This window comes from Rhineura floridana, chromosome 2 (genome assembly GCF_030035675.1).
Source record: "Rhineura floridana isolate rRhiFlo1 chromosome 2, rRhiFlo1.hap2, whole genome shotgun sequence".
NCBI classification, from domain to species: domain Eukaryota; kingdom Metazoa; phylum Chordata; class Lepidosauria; order Squamata; family Rhineuridae; genus Rhineura; species Rhineura floridana.
In genome coordinates this window covers 174,429,176-174,449,347 of record NC_084481.1, presented here as the reverse complement: position 1 = coordinate 174,449,347, position 20,172 = coordinate 174,429,176, and the positions used below count along the sequence as shown (strand labels likewise).

General features: G+C 42.5%; 1 protein-coding gene across 1 annotated transcript in view; it reads left to right on the top strand.

Moving 5' to 3' along the window:
* The window catches only part of SPRED1 (sprouty related EVH1 domain containing 1), a 99,122-nt gene extending 80,582 nt beyond the window's left edge, over positions 1 to 18,540 (top strand). Inside the window, exons 5-6 of the mRNA XM_061611505.1 lie at positions 1,513 to 1,671; positions 13,040 to 18,540. Coding sequence (XP_061467489.1) covers positions 1,513 to 1,671; positions 13,040 to 13,699 — 819 coding nt within the window. The 3' untranslated portion in view covers positions 13,700 to 18,540. The remainder of the gene's footprint in view (positions 1 to 1,512; positions 1,672 to 13,039) is intronic.
* Positions 18,541 to 20,172: the final 1,632 nt, after the last annotated feature.

Below are 20,172 nucleotides of genomic sequence, written 5' to 3'. Positions count from 1 at the left end.
CTTGTTGGTCCATGCCCAAGACCCCCCTCTCAAAAAGAAAATCTTCAGGCCATGGTTTGGACAGCCTTTGTAAACCTATGGTTTTAAGTTTAGCAAAAAAAATTCTTGACAGACGTCCTGGCCAAATGGGTAGAGGATAGACAAGGGGAAGCATATGAGGTACTCAGACTCAATAGTTGTTGACCTTGTAGCCCTAAACCATGGTCATGGGTAGGAAGGAGTGTGCAAGCCCAATACATTGCTTGGGCTTGTGGAAGCTTGTCCATGTAGCACTAAACTGGAGTGTTCTGTGTGAATGCAATTAGGGTGTCTGCTTTTACTGCCTTCTTGAGTTTCATGTCCTGTGTTTGAGGATCCAGTGAAATATATTAGATTTCATAGCTATGATCTATAAGGTGTCTGGTATTTTAAGACTTGGTAGTTGCCTGCCCACCCTCTTTTATGTCCTAGAGCAAACATTGGCATGCTCTTCTAAGTTCTGTATTTTCATTTAGGGGAGACTTCAGAACAATTAGTTCAGCTCTTGATTAGTGCTGTTCTTCTACAGTTAAGGAAGTTAAGGAGTTAACTAGTATTTACCTTACAATGCACTAACTAGTTTCCTTCAGTACTTGGGAATGATACTTTAAAGTAGGTTGTAGAGTATATTGTCCTTTGTTGAGGTGGCTGAGCATCTTTGTCAATTAAACATAATGCCCCACTGCAAGTAACAGTTCCTTAAAATACTTTTGTTGAAGGTGCTGGAAGGTATAAATATAAAATGGAAATGGAACTATGTAAAGTGCACTTCCCAGAAACTAGTTCACAAAATGAGTTTCTTCCTGGAGAAACAGAAATGTATGGGATGTCTTAAATATTAAGGCAACCTTTTCCAACAAAATTTGGGCTACAACGCCACTGTAGTGTTAACTTTGATGGAAATCCTTGCCCTAACTATAGTCTTTCATATAAGGGTTCAAGTGATCACTGTCTCCCCCAGCCCAATTTGGTGGCCTTCTGCTACGGAAGTGAAACTGAGTCACACACTCAACTCATATAGTGCTGCTGTATTTCAGGAATTTTCCAGAACCATCAGACCAGGGACATTTCACTACTTAGTTGGTGGTCAGGTGACTGACAAATAGCAAGACTTCTTCAGTACCAATTACTGCTTGGAAAAGGAAATGGCATACAGTCCTTTTTATAGTGATGTTTTCTAGATGCATAAATTAACAACTGGGAAACAGAGTTTGTGTGGTGTCATATCCATACCATGCAATCATGGAAATTGTAGGGCTGAAGGACTGTTCTTGTTACTTGTATATTCAATAAGTACTTCATAAGAAGTACTAAAATACATATTTTGATTAAACATGTACTCTTTAAAACTTGTTTACAATAGAATGCATGTAAATGTGTAGTGTGCACCTTATTCTGATTTTCATAAAAACATAAACATTTTCACCCTTCTGAAATGCTGGGGTAATTCAAGCAAAATGAAAGATAACAATAAATTATAATTATCATTTCCAGGCTATTCCGGAAAATACACCTAATTTGCTAATGAAAGATCATCTTTTCCAACAAGTACCTGTAGTGCACAGTGATTCTTACAAAAGCTTAAGCAGAAGACCCTCAGCCTTCGAAGATTTGAACTTAAGAAGATCCTACTTCCACAGCCAATCCAACCAGGTAACAGATCTGCAACTAGAAAAACTGCTGACAGAAAGTTGGCTAGTTATTTTAATGTCCAGGCTAGACTTTAACCTGTTTAATGCCCAGGCCTCTGGTTTTGACACCTTTTTCATGCACTAGACTCAAAAACAGAAATAACTAGAGGAAGAAATCAAAACCATGTCCTTATACTTTTGAACAAGCTGTTGTTCTTTGAGTTCAAGTGTCATGGGGAGCTGTGGCATGTTTAAAAGTAGAAGTTGCTTATGAGATCTCTTTCTCTGGCGCCCACTGATATTAGTGTACATGGCTCATTCATGTAACTGGAAACCATGATTTCCTATTGCATCTAAACTAGGCCAATATGTGAAAGAGCAACACTTCCCCTCTTCCCTCTTGCAGCCTGTGCCTCCCCCTCCACATCTCCTTGTCTTCCCATCCCATGTCCCTTGCTTGCTGTATACAGTTCCTTCTGTCACTAGGTTCTGTGTGAATTTTTACTCACCCAGCCTTCCTCAAGTCCCCTGTTTCTTCTACCTTTTCATCAGCAACCATCCTTCTCAAAAGGAGCTAAAGGGAACATTATTTTCAAAGAAACAGTGTACACTTAAAGCATTACACTTTTATTATTTGGCACCTAAGTGTCTTTTCTTTGTTGAGAAGGGGTCCCTGCTGTCAGAATTTCTAGTGTGAATGCAACAATAACTATACATTACTCAGAGGTAAACCCCCACTGAATTCCATGGGCATTGCTCCCTGGTAAGTATATTCAGGATTGCAGCCTGAATTGGTTAGTCTGAAAGGTGCCAAACCGGGACCCCATACATTTCTAGATCTATGGGGAAATATTACTTCACCAGCACCAGCAGCTTATTGATTTCTACATCTTTCCAGAATGTGGAATAAATTGCAGAGAAATTAAGTGGACTAGGACCTGGGAGATCAGGGTTAAAAATAACCACTCAGCTATGAAACTCACGGTGTGACCTAGGCCTAGTCACTGTCCCTCAGCTTAACTTACCCAATAGGGTTGTTGTGATGATAACATTGAGAAAAGGAGACCTATGAATGTTACCTTGAGCTCCTTGGAAGAAAGGTGGAGTGGATATAAATGTATTACTGATAAATAATCATTTTTTAAAAAAACTATATATTTTCAGCCTGCTTATCTCTTATTTTGAATTGGGGTGGGGTAGGGGTGCAGGTTTGGAATAATGAAAAAACAACCTAAAAAACAAGCCCTAGTGCAGCTTCCAAAAAAGGATTCCCCTCTTCTAGAATGGAACACCAGAATGGAATGGTACCACAAAATAGGGTTGCGTTCTAATTTCACAAAATTTGAATTTGACACCAGATTTCCTATTTGTTCACATTTTTTTTGTCCTAGCGGATCAGGGGGGATTATTAGCAGGTACCCACAGCTGAAGCAGATTTTTATTTTAAAATTGCCTCAAAATTTCAATATTAATATAGATATTTTCCTCAAAAATATCAATATTGATATTTTGAGGAAAATATCAATTTTTTAAAAAAATATATGAAATGCACAATATTTTAAAAAATATTTATATAAAAATCCATATTTTGCAGGGAAAAAACAAATCAGTATTTATCACAAATAGCTAACATTGATCCCTTATGAAGCAGTACTGGAAGGAAGTTCAATGGAGCAAAAATTGAACTGGCACTGAAATGCAGATCCCGTGCCTACCACAAAATAAATCTTGTGCTGTGTTCAAGACTAAATTTATTATGGTATAAGCTTCCATGGGGTGCAAAAGATACTCTGAGCATGTGCAGTTTAACATTTCACTTAACTCATTGTTTTTGCTAATCACCTGCCTTGGGCCAGTTACCACCACTCGAGACTTACTTTTATATATAGGACTGCTCTTCAAACTTTATTGATGCAGAATAATGTCTGGAAAGAACGCTACAGTTTTGAGTTGGTCAAGTCACCAACTTATAGTGTAATCCTAACCATATCTAATTAGAAGTATGTCCAAAGGGACTTACTCCCAGGTAAATGGGATTAGAAGTGCAGCCTTAGCAAGGGGAACAAAAACTGGACTAGCACAATGATCCACCACCACCTCCCAACTTTTCAATTGGGCCCGGTACCAGATCAGGCACTGAGGGCCCCTGTGGCTGGGAGGGTGGAGCTCCTTCTCCGCAACCCCCATCCAGCATTGGGTTTTGGGGCAGAAGCAGACAGTGGTGTGGAGCAGGAGCAACACTCTCCCAGGTGACACAATCACCACATGCACACACAACCGGCAGATACTAAAATATTTATTTATTTATATCCCGCCCTTCCTCCCAGCAGGAGCCCAGGGCAGCAAACAAAAGCACTAAAAACACTTTCAAACGTCACAGACTTTAAAACACATTAAAACAAAACATCTTTTAAAAACATTTTTTAAACGCTTTGAAGACATCTTAAAAAAAAGATTAAAAAACATTGTTTTTTAAAAAAAGGTTTAAAAACATATTAAAAAGTAATTCCAACACAGAAGCAGACTGGGATAAGGTAGAGGAAGGTCTTCAATAGGTGCCGAAAAGATAACAGAGATGGCGCTTGTCCAATATTTAAGCATAGGGAGTTCCACAGGATAGGTGCCACCACGCTAAAGGTCCGTTTCCTATGTTGTGCAGAACAGACCTCCTGATAAGATGGTATCTGCAGGAGGCCCTCACCTGCAGAGCGCAGTGATCGACTGGGTATATAAGGGATAAGATGATCTTTCAGGTATCCTGGTCCTAAGCTCTATAGGGCTTTGTACTCCAAAACTAGAACCTTGAACTTGGCCCGGTAGCAAATAGGCAGCCAGTGCAGTTCTTTCAGCAGCGGGGTGACATGTTGGCAGCCAGTGAGCAGTCTCGCCGCTGCATTTTGCACCAGCTGCAGCTTCCAGACCAACCTCAAGGGCAGCCCACATAGAGTCATTACAGTAATCCCACCTGGAGGTTACCAGTGCATGGACAACAGTGGTCACTCTATCTCGGTCCAGAAACAGCCACAGCTGTCTTACCAGCCGAAGCTGGTAAAAGGCACTCCTAGCCACGGAGGTCATCTGGGCCTCTAGCGACAAAGATGGATCTAGGAGCACCCCCAGACTACAAACCTGCTCTTTCAGAGGGAGTACGACCCCATCCAAATCAGGGAACTGACCAATTATCCAAACTTGGGAACCACCAACCCACAGTGCGTCCGTCTTGGTAGGATTCACTCCGTTTATTGGCCCTCATCCAGCCCACCACCGAGTCCAGATCCAGGGCTTGCATGGCCTCTCCCGATTGAGATGTTACAAAGAAATAGAGCTGGGTATCATCAGCGTACTGTTGACACCTTGCCTCAAATCTCCTGATGACCGCTCCCAAGGGCTTCATATAGATGTTAAACAGCATGGAGAACAAGATGGTACCCTGCAGCACCCCACAGCACAACTGCCAGGGGGCCGAAAGACAATCACCCAATGCTATTCTCTGAAAATGACCCTGGAGATAGGATTGGAACCACTTTAAAACAGTGCCTCCAGTACCCATCTCACCAAGTCGGCCCAAAAGGATACCATAGTCAATGGAATCAAAAGCCACTGAGAGATCAAGTAAGAATAACAGGGTCACACTCCCCCATCCTTCTCCCGATAAAGGTCATCCATCAGGGCGACCAAGGCAGATTCAGTCCCATAACCAAGCCTGAACACAGACTAGAACTGGTCGAAATAATCTGTTTCATCCAAGAGTACTTGCAATTGCTGCGCCACAACCCTCTCCATCACCTTCCCTAAAAAGGAAGTATTTGCAACTGGTCGGTAATTGTTGCAGATCAGTGGGTCCAGGGTGGGCCTTTTCAGGAGTTGTCGGATCACCGCCTCTTTCAGGGCGGCTGGAACTACTCACTCCCGCAATTATGCATTGACCACACCCTGGATCCACTTGGTCAAACCCCCTCAGCAAGCTTTAATAAGCCAACAAGGGCAAGGGTCGAGAGGACACGTTGCTGGCCACATCATCTCAAGCACCTTGTCTGTGTCATCAGGCCACATCAACTGAAACTGTTTCCAAGAAGTTGCAGCAGATGTTACACTGGACACTTCATTGGGGACTACAGTAGATGTGCATGGGGCATCAAGACTGCTACGGAGGCGAGCAACTTTACCCTCAAAGTGACTTGCAAACAATTCACAGTGGGCCTCCAAAGGGTCTAAGTCTCCATTTCCTGTAGTTGATGTCAACAGACCCCTGACAATACAGAAAAGCTCCACTGGATGGCTACTTGAGGATGTGATGGAGGCAGAGAAGTGGGCCTTCTTTGCCACCCTCACTGCCACACAGTAGGCACGGTTATGACATTTTTTTCGTGCCTGATCAGCATCACAGCACTTTTTTTGTCACTGGCACTCTAGCTGTCATCCAGCCTGTTTGATTGCCCTTAGCTCACTGATGTACCAAGGTGCAAGCCGGGCTCCACAATGCCAGGGAGGGCGCTCGGGGGCAACTGTGTCAAGAGCCCAGTGTGCCTCGCTGTTCTACAGCGTGACAAGAGCTTCAACAGGGTCACCTGCTCTATCTAGTGGGAACTTCCCCAGGGCATTCAGGAATCCAGTGGGTTCCATTAGTCTCCGGGGGTGGACCATCTTAATGTGTCCACCACCCCTGCAGGTAAGGGTCAGAGCTACAAGTCTAAACTTCACCAGGAAGTGGTCTTTCCATGACAATGGGGAGACATCCACCACCCCCTTCTCCAGACCACTCCTTCCTCCATCTGGAGCAAAAACCAAGTTGAGGGTGTGCTCTGCCCTAGCATTGGGCCGGTGACAACTTCAGACAGCCCCATGGTCATCATGAAGTCCTGACCTGAAACGCTAGAGGCAGCCTCAGAATGGACATTGAAATCACCCAGGGGTATCATTCTGGGCTCCTCCAATACCACAGCCGAGATGGCCTCTGCCAGCTCAGTCAGAGAAGCTGCCAGGCAGCAGTGTGGACAGTACACCAGCAGCAACCCTAGTTTCCTGTCTCCTTGGCCTAACACCAGGTGCAGGCCCTCACAGCCAGCTCTAAGACAGAGGGGTTTTCTGGTGACAGAGTTGGAAGTTCTGTAGACCACAGCAACTCCTCTCCCCCCCCCCATCCCTGCAGCCTGTGCTGGTGTTGCACCAAGTATCCAGGTGGGTAAAGCTGGATCAGATCAACTTCTCCCAGCTCACCCACCTAGGTCTCGGTAATGCACACCAAACAGGCACCTTCATCCACGATCACATCATGGATGAGTATGGTCTTATTGTGTACCTATCTGGCGTTAAACAACAACACACACAGGCCAGTGGGCACAGCAGATGAGCAACAAGGAACCCATCCATGAGAGGAGTGGAAGGGAGGAACAAGGCGTAGATAGCATTGCCCTTGTCTTCTATGGTATTTTACCACCTCCCCATGGCTATACTTCCCTCTACCCGTGATCACTGAAATTGGGGTGGCATCACCCATGTCCCTCCTTACTAAGACTCCTCCTAAACACCTGATATGGACCCAGCAAGAGCCCACCTACAAAACCTATCTGATCAATTATCCCAGTAGGCCTCTGTGAGAATTAGGAACAGTCAGACCCACTCAATATTTTTACACAGGGCACATCTACTCCCCTTCTGTCTCACACCCAGGGAGGGCCAGCCTTCTGCCAGTTACAGACTCTCACTCTGAAGGTATCTGGCAACTTTCTCCTGTCATTCAGTCCACTGCACAGGTTCTCACCCTGTGCAGGAACTACACATGAGCCATACGCCCTCCCCAATACACCACGTCACACTTCCTGTTGTGTCATCGCATGCTTGCCATCACCCAAGGTGGCAGTGAGGGCATCACTGCGTCAGTGCGCACACATGCCATCACCCAAGATGGGGCTGGGGGTGTCAACCAGAGGCTGCAGACATCTGGTGCCCAAGTAAGAGTAATGGTGTTCTGGTGCTGGCCTTGTTTCTAATGGCTGTCCTGGGCAAACAAACTTACAGGAGAGGAAGACATCCACAGCCCTCCCCCCCCAAAAAAAGCACATTGAGTGTGAGCATGCAGGTAAATTGAAAAATAACTCACCTTCACCAGCTAGCCCCCTCACAACAGTCCGTCAAGTGCAGAGACACACACTATAGTCCACTCTTTCTCTCAATCCCCCTATAGTATCCCCCAGCCTATTCACAAAAAAATGCAAATAGCTTAAGAATTCAGATAAAACTTTAGTATAGAAAGAGGCTCACACTGTCCACTGTTGCTCTGTGTGTGTGTGTTAATCAATACTAATTTTAAAAAAACTTCACTCACTCCCCACCCCTGCAAGCAAAACAATCTGTTGCAGTAAAGCACACACACAGGGCAGCTGACATTTCTCCTCTCAGTTGTTTCCCCATCCATTCCCCTCCAAAATGCATATTTTTAAAAGTTTCATATTTATTATAGAAAGACAAAACTGAGACTTGCATTGTTCTTGAAGCAGACTAGACTCTTCTCCTTGACTCCTCCCTAATTTGCTGTGGTGACTGTGTTAGATAGGCCTTATATTAGCTGAGCTGACGGAGGTGGTCTTGGGTGTACTGTTGAGATCCCCCAGACTGTTGGTTCTGGGGGATGTCAACATTCATGCTGAGGCCGCCTTATCCGGGGCGGCTCACGATTTCATGGTTTCCATGACAACCATGGGACTGTCCCAATACGCCATTGGCCCAACACATGTAGCAGGGCATACTCTAGATCTGGTTTTTGCAACTGGACATGGAGTTGGTGAGCTGAATGTGGGGGGCCTTACATCAGTCCCTCTGTCATGGACAGATCACTGCTTGTTGAAGTTTAGACTCACAGCAGCTTTTCCCCTCTGCAAGGGTGGGGGACCTATTAAGTTGGTCCGCCCCCAGAGACTAATGGATCCAGATGGTTTCCAAAGGGCTCTGAGGAGTTTTCCGGCTGATAGGGCTGGCGCTCCTGTCGAAACCCTGGTCGAACTGTGGAATACAGAAATGACCCAGGCGGTTGACATGATTGCTCCTGAGCTCCCTCTCATGTGTAGAGCTCGTACGGCTCCATGGTATACCCCAGAGCTGAGAGCGATGAAACAATATAGGAGACGGCTTGAGAGCAGATGGAGAGGAACTCCTGGTGGATGCAATTATACACTGGTAAGTGCCTATGGTAAGCTGTATTTAGGGGCAGTAAGGGCAGCAAAAGAACGATATCTTGCTGCCACTATCAAATCATCACTCTGCCGCCCAGCGGAGCTCTTCAGAATTGTCCGGGGGCTATTACACTCTGGCCCCAGGGACAAGGTAGAACTATCTGAGGCCCACCGTAATGAATTTGGTAGGCACTTCCAGGATAAAATCTTTAGCATCCGCCGGGACTTAGACTCCAGTGTTATAGCAGATTAATCAAGCGAGGTATCCAGAGCACAGCCTTGTCCCGATTTCTTGGATGAGTTTCAGTTGGTGCAGCTTGAGGACGTTGACAAGGTACTTGGACAGGTTCATGCAACCACTTCTGTGCTGGATCCTTGCCCTTCTTGGCTAATAAAAGCTAGCAGGGATGGAACAGCCGGCTGGGCCAGGGAACTGATTAATGCCTCTCTGCGAGAGGGGGTGGTCCCTGGCTGCCTGAAAGAGGCAGTAGTGAGACCACTCCTGAAGAGACCTTCCCTGGACCCAGAAAATCTTAGTAACTATAGGCCGGTAGCAAATGTTCCATTCCTGGGCAAGGTCCTTGAATGAGTGGTTGCGGGCCAGCTCCAGACACTCTTGGATGAGACCGATTATCTGGATCCATTTCAGTCGGGTTTCAGGCCCGGTTTTGGCACAGAAACAGCCTTGGTCGCCCTGTATGATGACCTTTGTCTGGAGAGGGACAGGGGGAGTGTGACTCTGCTGATTCTCCTTGATTTCTCAGCGGCTTTCAATACCATCGACCATGGTATCCTTCTGGGGAGACTGGCTGAGTTGGGAGTGGGAGGTACTTCATTGCAGTGGTTCTGCTCCTACTTGGCAGGTCGCCTCCAGAAAGTGGTGCTTGGGGAACATTGCTCGGCACCCTGGACTCTCGGGTATGAGGTTCTGCAGGGGTCAGTTCTGTCCCCCATGCTGTTCAACATCTACATGAAACCGTTGGGTGCGGTCATCCGGAGCTTTGGAGTGCGTTGCCATCAGTATGCTGATGACACACAGCTCTATTTCTCCTTTTCATCCTCTTCAGGTGAGGCTGTCAGTGTGCTGAACCGGTGCCTGGCTGCGACAATGGACTGGATGAGGGCTCATAAACTGAGGCTCAATCCAGACAAGACTGAGATGCTGCTAGTGGGTAGTTCTTCTGACCAGATGGTGGATGTCCAACCTGTCCTGGATGGGGTTGCACTCCCCCTGAAAGAGCAGGTTCGTAGCTTGGGGGTTCTTATAGAATCATCTCTATCATTTGAGGCTCAGGTAGCCTCAGTGGCACGGAGTGCCTTCTACCAACTCCGGTTGGTGGCCCAACTATGTCCCTATCTGGACAGGGATAACCTGGCTTCAGTTGTCCATGCTCTGGTAACCTCCAAATTAGATTACTGCAATGCACTCTACATGGGGCTGCCTTTGAAGACTGTTCGGAAACTGCAGCTTGTGTAAAATGCAGCGGCCAGATTGGTAACAGGGACCAGATGGTCCGAACATATAAAACCAATTCTGGCCCGCTTGCACTGGCTGCCTGTATGTTTCCGAGCTTGATTCAAGGTGCTGGTTTTGACCTAAAAAGCCTTACACAGCTTGGGACCACAATACCTGATGGAACGCCTCTCCCAATACAAACCCACCCGTACACTACATTCAAGATCAAAGTCCCTCCTCCGGGTGCCTACTCCAAGGGAAGCTCGGAGAATGGCAACAAGGGAGAGGGCCTTCTCAGTGGTGGCCCCCAAATTTTGGAATGATCCGTTGACGAGGTGCGCCTGGCGCCAACACTGTTATCTTTTCGCCGCCAGGTCAAGACTTTCCTCTTCTCCCAGGCATTTTAGCATGTGTTTTATACTGTTTAAATTTTTTAATTATGTTTTAAATTGTTTTTATAAGATCTGTTTTAAATTGTATTTGTTTTAATGTTTTTAGTTACTCTAAACCGCCCAGAGAGCTTCAGCTGTGGGGCGGTATACAAGTATAATAAAATAAATAAATAAATAAATAAAATATTATAACAGATGGGGTACCAGCCTTCCTGCAAGGACTGACAACCGGACAAACCAAGGGGAGGGACCTCTTTGCCATAGCAATACTTCTGAATTAGGATTGGCTACGTGGTACAGAGAGTTGATTGGTCAGAGAAGAATCTAATTGGCTAGAGAGCCATAGATTGATAGAAATATTTGCAGAGCTTTCTCTGAGTTCAAATAGAATTATAAAATGTGTGTGGAACAAAAAAGAGTGTGTGTCTCTTAAGCTTGAAATCACTTGACATTCTCATTGGGAGGGCTGTGCCACAGTAGATCAGACTTCATTATCCATGATCTGCTGTTGTGGTACCCATATATCCTGGGGCTACCTCACACAGAAACATTATGTTTTCAGTCACCTGAGTGTACAACGCTTAGGAAAATTTCCCATGTACACTTGTGCAAAGATCACACATGTCTACTCTTGTAGATGTATATCTGCTACCACTTGCAGCTCTAAATGTACACCAGCCATATGATAGCGTACACTACTGCACAAGGCTTTTGGGGGATGAGGGTACCTATACCAGTGTACACCCATATAGAGAAAATATCATGTGTGAATTAACTTTTGCCTGTCTGTGCAGACTGATCTTTCCTTTTTCGCGTTGCAGAGTTAAAATTCAGAACAATCTATTAGTGAAGCTTAAGCTTGCATTACTCTGTTTTATTTTAGAGTGATCTTCTACTTAGATTTCAAAGATTTCCCTATTTAGCTTGCTCTGGTTGTTTAGACAGTTTTAACCATTGGCAAGGGTGACCAATTACAATTTTTGCTGCTTTGAGCCAAGTCATCTTGAATCTCAATATTCCAACAGAAGTTTGCTCTGCCATATAATGGAGTGTCTTGTTTTTGCCCTTGGCATGGATGGGAAAGGATTGTTTGCTTTTTAATCTTGCTCATAAACTAAAACTTCATAGCAAACTTATTTTCATTAATAGTGAAAGATGCTTCTGTCATCGCTGGCCGATCCTTTAGAAGGCTATGGAAAAGTTATTTCTGTCTTGGTTTTGTGGATTTCCATTGGTGCCAGCAGAGTGAACAACTTCTTTGGTACTGGCTACAACTTCTCACCACAAGTGTTAATGTGTTTGTTAAGCAAGTACTTCAGTAATCAAGGACTGCTACTTCAAAAAAAAAAAGGCATTTTGAAGTGAATCAGGCATGAGTTGCAAAATGGCTTTTATTTCTACACCTGTAAGAAGTCTTACTTCCTTTGCAATATGATTTAAAGTTATTAATTACAAGGACTTTTTGCAGACAGGCTAGAATCCTATACACAGCTACCTGAGAGTAAGACTCGTTGAACTCAGTGGAGCTTTCTTCTGAGTAGATATGTATTGGATTACACTTTTTGGCTAATCCAAGGATTTCGGAATCATGAACCATTTCAATGCCTAATTCTCTGCTTTGTCATTTGGAGATAAGGTTGGTTAACCTTCCTATCACCTTCTTAAGATCTTCATGGATGACCTAGAATGTTCATTTATGGATGGGACTGTCATCATTGTGAATTCCCTTGTATAGTACTTAATTATTAAGATGCCTGATAAACATTAAATATGAATATGTTTCCATAGACTGCAATCCTATGAGCCCTGGGAGGGTATCGCTGGGATCATAGGCACAATTGGATCTCTCTCAAGAGAGGGAGGTACATCTTTGGATGTCTGCTCTTTAAGGCCACAGAAAGATCCACAGCTTGTTCCTCTCCCACATCAGAAAGGGCAAAAAGGAAGCTTTTGGGGGCACGTGGGAGGTTCTAGTATGCCCCAGTAGCAAGGGAAATGACACCTGACCTGGAACTGGCTTAGTTTATTTCCCTCCTATTTGTTCCATTGAGAGGGAAACTTTAAAAAAAAATAGAACAAGAAGAGGGGGGAGAATGTACCCTGCCACCACTTTCCATCCTACCGATGCAAGTCCAGTAGGGCATTGGAAAGGGCAGTTCATCACCATTAGCTCTTCCTCCCCACCCTCACCCCCTGCCAATCATTTGGATTGCTCTGCCCAGGATCTTTGTCAAAATTTCTTCAGTTCAGTTTATAGAAAACAAAGATGGAGCCTCCTAACAATAAAGCACTCTGGTACTTAATCATCAGTTTGTGCTGAGGGATTGTGTCACACTGACATGTAATACAAAGTGTCTTTTGTTTTCCTTTCAGATACCCCTGAAACCAGTCCGGAATGTCAGTTTTCAGGACGACGAGGAAATTGTTCGAATAAATCCTCGCGATATTTTAATACGCCGCTATGCAGACTATAGACACCCAGACATGTGGAAAAATGACTTGGATAGGGATGATGCAGACTCCTCAGTACAGTGTCCTAAGACAGATAATAAAAAATCAGACTACCTGTACCCATCTGGGGATGGAACTAAGTTGAATTCACTAAAAGATTCAAAGAGTTCTGTGGTACTTAAAACGCAACCTTCCTCGTTCAAATTGAAAAAATCAACCAGAAGGAAAGAGGATGGTGAGCGCTCTCGCTGCATTTACTGCCAGGAAAGGTTTAATCATGAAGAGAATGGTCGGGGCAAATGCCAGGATGCTCCAGATCCTATTAAGAGATGCATATACCATGTTAGTTGCATGCTTTGTGCGGAGAGCATGCTCTATCATTGCATGTCAGACTCGGAGGGAGATTTCTCTGACCCCTGCTCATGTGACACTAGTGACGACAAGTTCTGCTTACGATGGCTCGCCCTTGTCACTTTGTCATTCATTGCACCATGTATGTGCTGCTACCTCCCCTTAAGAGCATGCCACCACTGTGGGGAGGTCTGTGGATGCTGTGGAGGAAAGCATAAAGCTGCAGGATGAACCAGTGAGGTGCCAAATTGGGCAGAGAAGTCTTTATTTTCAGGAAGTATCTAACTTGTGGAAGCACTTGGCAAGCAGAAGGGAAACCTATCATGTACAAGAGGCCTATTGTGGAAGAAGCATCGGAACTTGTTGCATTGTAGGAATGCTAGCCATGCCTAATCTGCTTTTAAGTGCATGGTGCAAGTTGTGATGGAGTTCTTGCAAAAGGAAAACCTTTGCTTACGATTGGTGGTTGAAATAAGTATAAACTGAAGTTTGTACTATAAGGGATCAACCTCAGCAATTTGTACATTTTGTAGTTAGGTGGTGGGGGCTCTGAATAATCTATTTGACAGAAAAATTAACTAAACCTGCAATAGCAAGAGATGATTTAAAACTAAGGAAAGTAAAAGTTTGTCAGCTGCAAGAAACGAAATTGATTTTAAGTGCAACTAAATTGCTTATAAATAGTTTTTGGAAGCAACTTTATGTACAAATAACAAATGTTTATATTTAACAAAATATATGGTACGAATTATTAAATTTTCCTTCCCCTTTCCAATTGCAAAGCAGTTATGGACCATGTTTCCAGTCACATTCCAGTGATAGTATTTCTCAATATTTAACTAGTTAACGTAGTAGCATTTCTATTCAAGATGGACAAATCAATATTTTCAGTCTTGTTTCTCTTCAACTACATTTTTGTATTGAGTTTCCTCTGTACATTCTGGTAATCTGAAAGCCTTTAAAATTTTAATTATTGTAGTCTTGAATGACCAATGTTTTGTTAAGCACAGGTATAATTGTCTAATGCTCTTATAAAAACATAACATTTATTTTTATATATAAATTACTCTGGTTTCAATGTAATGGCAAAGGAGTGTTTCTCCCCTCTTTCTCAACCAGCAAATTTTCTTCTAGGGTTTCCTCAGAAAATGTTCATGACCAATGTTTGGGGAAGGTAATTATCATAAAATTCATATTTATCATTTTGTTCAACTTAGTACCAGTTATTACTTCAAACTGGTAAGGAAACAAAGAAGTGTCATTATTTTAATTTCATTTGGCCTAGCAAAAATGTCAAATATTCTGTATATCATATTGTAGCACCAGGTAGGATAAAGCAAGTGAATTTCTTATGAATGAAAGTCGGTTTTACTTTGTCTTTGTGGTAGCATATTAATAATGAATATTTAACTAAAGATTTGACCATGTTTTCTAAATACCATCTTTGGGGAATTTCTAAATGTCATCTATCATATAACAACATAGCAGAGCATACAGATTTTTTATTAATAAAACTCTCTAAAGCAGTGAAACAGTCATTCATTTAAGAAGGTCAATGGGTGGAGGGGAAGGGATAAAACATGTATTTAATATGCTCTTACTATTAAAATTGTAATTGCACACTACCGTTTTAAAATTTCTGTGCATTTTTCAGTGAAATGTTTTGGTTTTATTTTGTTCCAAAAACCATGTGCAGTCATAGGATTCCTTCTGACCCATCCCTTTTCCAGAGCCCGGGTATCAAACTGAACAACTGTATATAACACTATCTGTAAAATACTTTTTAAAAGAAAGCATATATATTTATATGACAGCTTGAACTGACAACATTATGTACATAGATCATCTTGAAGTATTATTTCACATTGAAAAGAAGACAAATATATTGATAACTATAGAAGTTAAGAGCTCCTTTAAAGTTTTGTACTTTAAAAACCCCAAAATGGATAACGTAAGTCAGCAAATGTGACACTGTAGCAGCAACCTTAAAGTCCTTTCGTTTTATATATTTGAAAGCTGCTACTCCAGATGATTTCATGCTTCACATATTCAGCTAAACTTGGTTGCCTCGATAGACTGTTAACTTTTTTCAAAACGAAAAGACAGAGAGAAGTAAACTGCTTTTCACTGTTGACATAGGAATTGCATCTTGTGAACAGCATTTATTAAAGCATTATGTTTTTAATTAAAAATGGAGCATGGTATCAACAACCTGAGAAAAGAACTTGCTGGCTGTACAGAAAAGTCCTTCGGAACTCTCTGTGTGCGTGTGCATATGTATACACATGTATATGTGGATACTTTGGGAAGAGACAAATTAACAATTTCCTATGAGAAGTCATCAGCATAGTGCAACTCCTGGTTCCTGTAGTAATGAAACTTTATATGCTTTAATATTTTTACTGAATACGTGCATTAATATTTTCAGTGTATATTTAACCACTTTGCTGCTAAATGTTTACTATCCTTTACTCTTGAAAAATTATTCCTATTTTGTTTTTTAGAAATACAAATTACTATGGATATTGATAGATAGGTTGTGTTATTTGCCACTGATCTAATTTGAAATAATTTCATTGGTTCAGTATCTGATTTCATGTGATGTTGGCCACAGTTCTGTATGTTTAGACTTCTGCTTTAACGGGAATTTCTTAAACTGTGCCAGCTCACAAATCTGATTAACATATGAAGTTGCCTTATATGGTGTCAGATCGTTTGTTCATCTGTCTCTGTGCTCAGATTGGCAGTTATTCTCCAAGATCTCAGGCAGAAGTCTCCCAGCCCTGCTATGTGAGATTATTGGAGATGACAGGGATTAAGCCAGGACTGGTATAGGCCCTTCTCCCTAGAACAGACCACTGGGCCTTCACGTATCAATCCATTAATTCTAATTCCTGAAGTGAGATTCCACCATGGAGTTGTTTTCCTTAATCTCATAGATTTCAGTGGACTGAAATATTTTTTAACTTTAAATTGGAATGTGACCCCTGTGTGCATTTTATCTTTTTGTCCTACTTTCTTATGTTAAGGACTAAGACTCAACAGATAAAGGCTTGCTATAAAGTATGTAAATTCAGGTGCTTTTTAAGGCATAGAGTCATGGGGGACTTTTCTCCAAGCCTATATATATTCATGTGCAGTAATAACCATAGGATGCTCAGTTTCCAGCCTCCTGAAAGGTGCTATCTGGTGGAAGGAAGTGTTCTGTCTGAGGTGAAAGCAGCCAGCTATAATCCTAGGGTACCACCTACTGGACAAACGTGATTTAGGAACCTTGGCTTCAGTCATACAAGCATTAATTGGTTAAAATGCATATTGTCCTAAAGCATAACCAACATCAATTTAAGCTACTTTCTGGTATTTGGATAAAAATTTAATTCCAAAATTGGGGGAGGGGAGCATAGGAACATATGAAGCTGCCTTATAGTGAGTCAGACTGTTGGTCCATCTAGCTCAGTATTGTCTACGGTCACTGACTGGCAGTGGCTCTCCGGGGTTTCAGGCAGGATTCTCTCATAGCCCTACCTGGAGATACTGAGGACTAAACCCGGAACCTTCTGCATGCAAGGCAGATTCTCTACCACAGAGCTATGGTCCTTCCCAAGGAAGATCCTTGCAATTTTGTGATTTGAAGTTGTTCTAGACACCACTGAATACAAAACAGACATGCCCTATTGGAAGTCCAATATTATAAAATGAGACATTCTTACTGTTAGGCATTGTGCAAATATTTCAAACCAAAATAAAAAGTTATTGACCAAAAAATCTCCCCAAAACCTAGGTTTCTGTTTCATATAGAAAACTCTAGACCAGTAGTTCTCAAACTTAGACCCCTGAAGAATTAAGTTCAGTGGGAGGGATCCTGAGTTGGTAGTGTTTTCCCTCCCCTACCTGGGGAGAGTCAATTTCCTGGACCCCTGAGTGATCCACATTAAAGTTGTTAGGAGGTAGCTTCACCCTTACAATCTCATCATCCCAATAAAAAGGAAAAATAAAAAAGTTCAGTAAAATCTATTTTGTTTCTCTGTCCATTGCTTTTGGGGAAATCCTGTTCTATTCCTCTTTCAACCCAATGTTAAGATTTGTGTCCAATGTATATAGATCCTTGCGCATGGCAAGGATCTTGACTGCATAAAGGGAGCTCTGCATTCTCACTTGTGAAAGAGATTGTTCTTGCTGCATTAGGAGACCTCAGAAGACACAGTAAGTTTAAAAATAGAACCCAAGTTCAAAACATTTGAGAAACTTGGATCTAGAGCATAGAGTAGGGTTGTCTCCATCACTCCTGTGCCTTTTATCAGCCAAACTTCACAATTTCAAACTTCACAATGTCAAATATTTTGCATGTTGGAATACAATATTTCAATTTTTCTTCCTGTCACCCTTCTGTGGGTAATCCTGTACATGGAAGAAAACCTTAATTCCCATGTAAATAATGCACAATGTTTGTGTTAGTATTTTAATCTCCAGAGAACATAGAACACTGTCTATATGGAGTATCCAGTGGTCCATATGCTCTTGTGGGAGAAGAATAAAGGAGACGATTTAGTAGTCCAATTAGCACTGTTAAGATTAGCAGCCTGGTGGTTAAAACTTACATATGCTTTTTGGTGCACTGATTAGCATTTAAATGGCATCCTTCTCCCCACCCTGCCCCGGAAGCTTCTTAATTGCAATAGTTGTGGTTAGTTTTGAGAATTCAGAAAACATCTAGTGGAAAAAACTTCATATTGGGAGCTGCAGCATAACCTGTACATACTGTATGTTTCTTCCCCTCTTTGTGAATATTTTGCCTAGTGCCATTTGCTTTCCACCTTCTTGACCTCAAAAAGTGCCTCACTTGTAATTACTTCCATTACAATCTTAATTGCTATCTCTTTCTACTAAATGACGTAGGTTTAAGTTTTAATTCCATGTCATAGATGTATTACTTTTTATCTATAAGAGTATAGCTGGCTACCTTGAGTACATAATGTAAATACACATTGAGTTTAGCTGTTTTGTTATCATACCCTTTGTAAGTTGACATACTGGATAATATCATAAAACAGTTTTACGTTTCAATGTTTTCCGCAATTACCTGATTAAAACTATCATGAAATTAAAGGGACATATGTCATGTTTTTTGTATTTCACTTTCGAGACTGCTCAGAGCAGGATAAGAGGAAACTATTATGCAAGAGAGCACATTTCAGAATTGTGTAGCATTAACACTGGGTCAACAAAATGGGCCTGATTTTTGTAGAACTATGATCTGTGGTGATAACTTTCAAAATTCCATGTGCTGGAGTTGCTTTTTCCACTGTGAAGTTCTGTGTTTGATTTTGGAAGGGAAAAGCAGTATTTTATTTTCATGTTGAAACCCTGACTTCCCATGCCCTGTCAAAGAGTTCAGGAGGAATAAAGAAAATGATCCATAAGAAACCATCACGCCGAAGTGGTCTAACCCATGCCTAGAGTGCTTCTAGTCTATAATATTCAAGGGGAGGGGGAATCCAGGTGAGAAAAATGCTAGTATATATCTTGGGGTATAGGCTACCAACTTGCCAAATGTTACATGCAGGATTTGCTTCTGAAATGTGGGCCAAAATCATGAAACAATACAGACAATCATGGCTGGCTTTGTTAGCATTCTGTGGTTGCTGTTGCTCCACCCCTAATTACTGACTTGCTCTGTTGCTATGAAGCCAAGACACCCTCTCCTTCCTCATTCTTTGTTTAGGGAAGTACAATGTGCTCTGCTATATACTTTTATAACTTCTGCTTTGTCGGTCTACAAGGCTTTGGACACAAAGCTTGTTGGAATGCCACACCTGCAACCATGCTAATCTTGATTGTGGTGAAAGATCGAAGGTAAAATGATCTATCCTGATCTCTACAGTAGCTCCAGGCTGGTGCAACAATCAGGACCATAATGGGACGAATGCTGGCTGTGAGAGTGGCTCGGGGTCAGCTCAGCTACTTAAATGCTGGGCTCTGCTAGCTGGGATACCACCAGCAGGTCTCCCACACATTTGGTGGACTGAAAGGGAAAGCCAGGAGCTGGGGGGGACAGTTGATCCAAGTGGAGGGACACCTCTGCTTAATCCAAACCACCCAGCCCAGCATAAGGGGGGGGCATGGATCGCTTTGTTATTCTGGAGTAAGCTTTCCAAATATTTAAAAGTAAACAAAATTTCTTTAGTTGAAATCATGAACAGGCCAATGTAACAACTGTCCAACAAGAAATAACAGAATTATGGTATCAGCAGTTTTATTTTCAGTACCTTTCCTAATATTCTCTAGCATGGAATTTGCCTTTTTCATAGCTGTTGCACACCAAGATGACATCTTCATTGAGCTATCCACCACAAACCCAAGGTCTCATTCATGGTCAGTTGCCACCAGTTCAGACCCCATGAGCGTATATGTGAAATTAAGATTTTTTTGCTGCAATATGCATAACACTACACTCGTTTACATTGAATTGCCTTTGCCATTTTACCACCCATTCATTCAGGTATTCACACAGCTATAATGTTTCCAAAGGCCTCATCCACAAACCTGTCTGCCTCACTCAGTTTCTCCAGGTCATCCACCTTGGCCTCAAGGAAAAAAATTGGTTCCTGGAGAGCCAGGAGCTCATTGCTCTGAGGGCACACTCCCAACTTCTGTACAACAGGTAGATAGTTGTACATGTTACAGACAGTGCAAAACAAGCCACC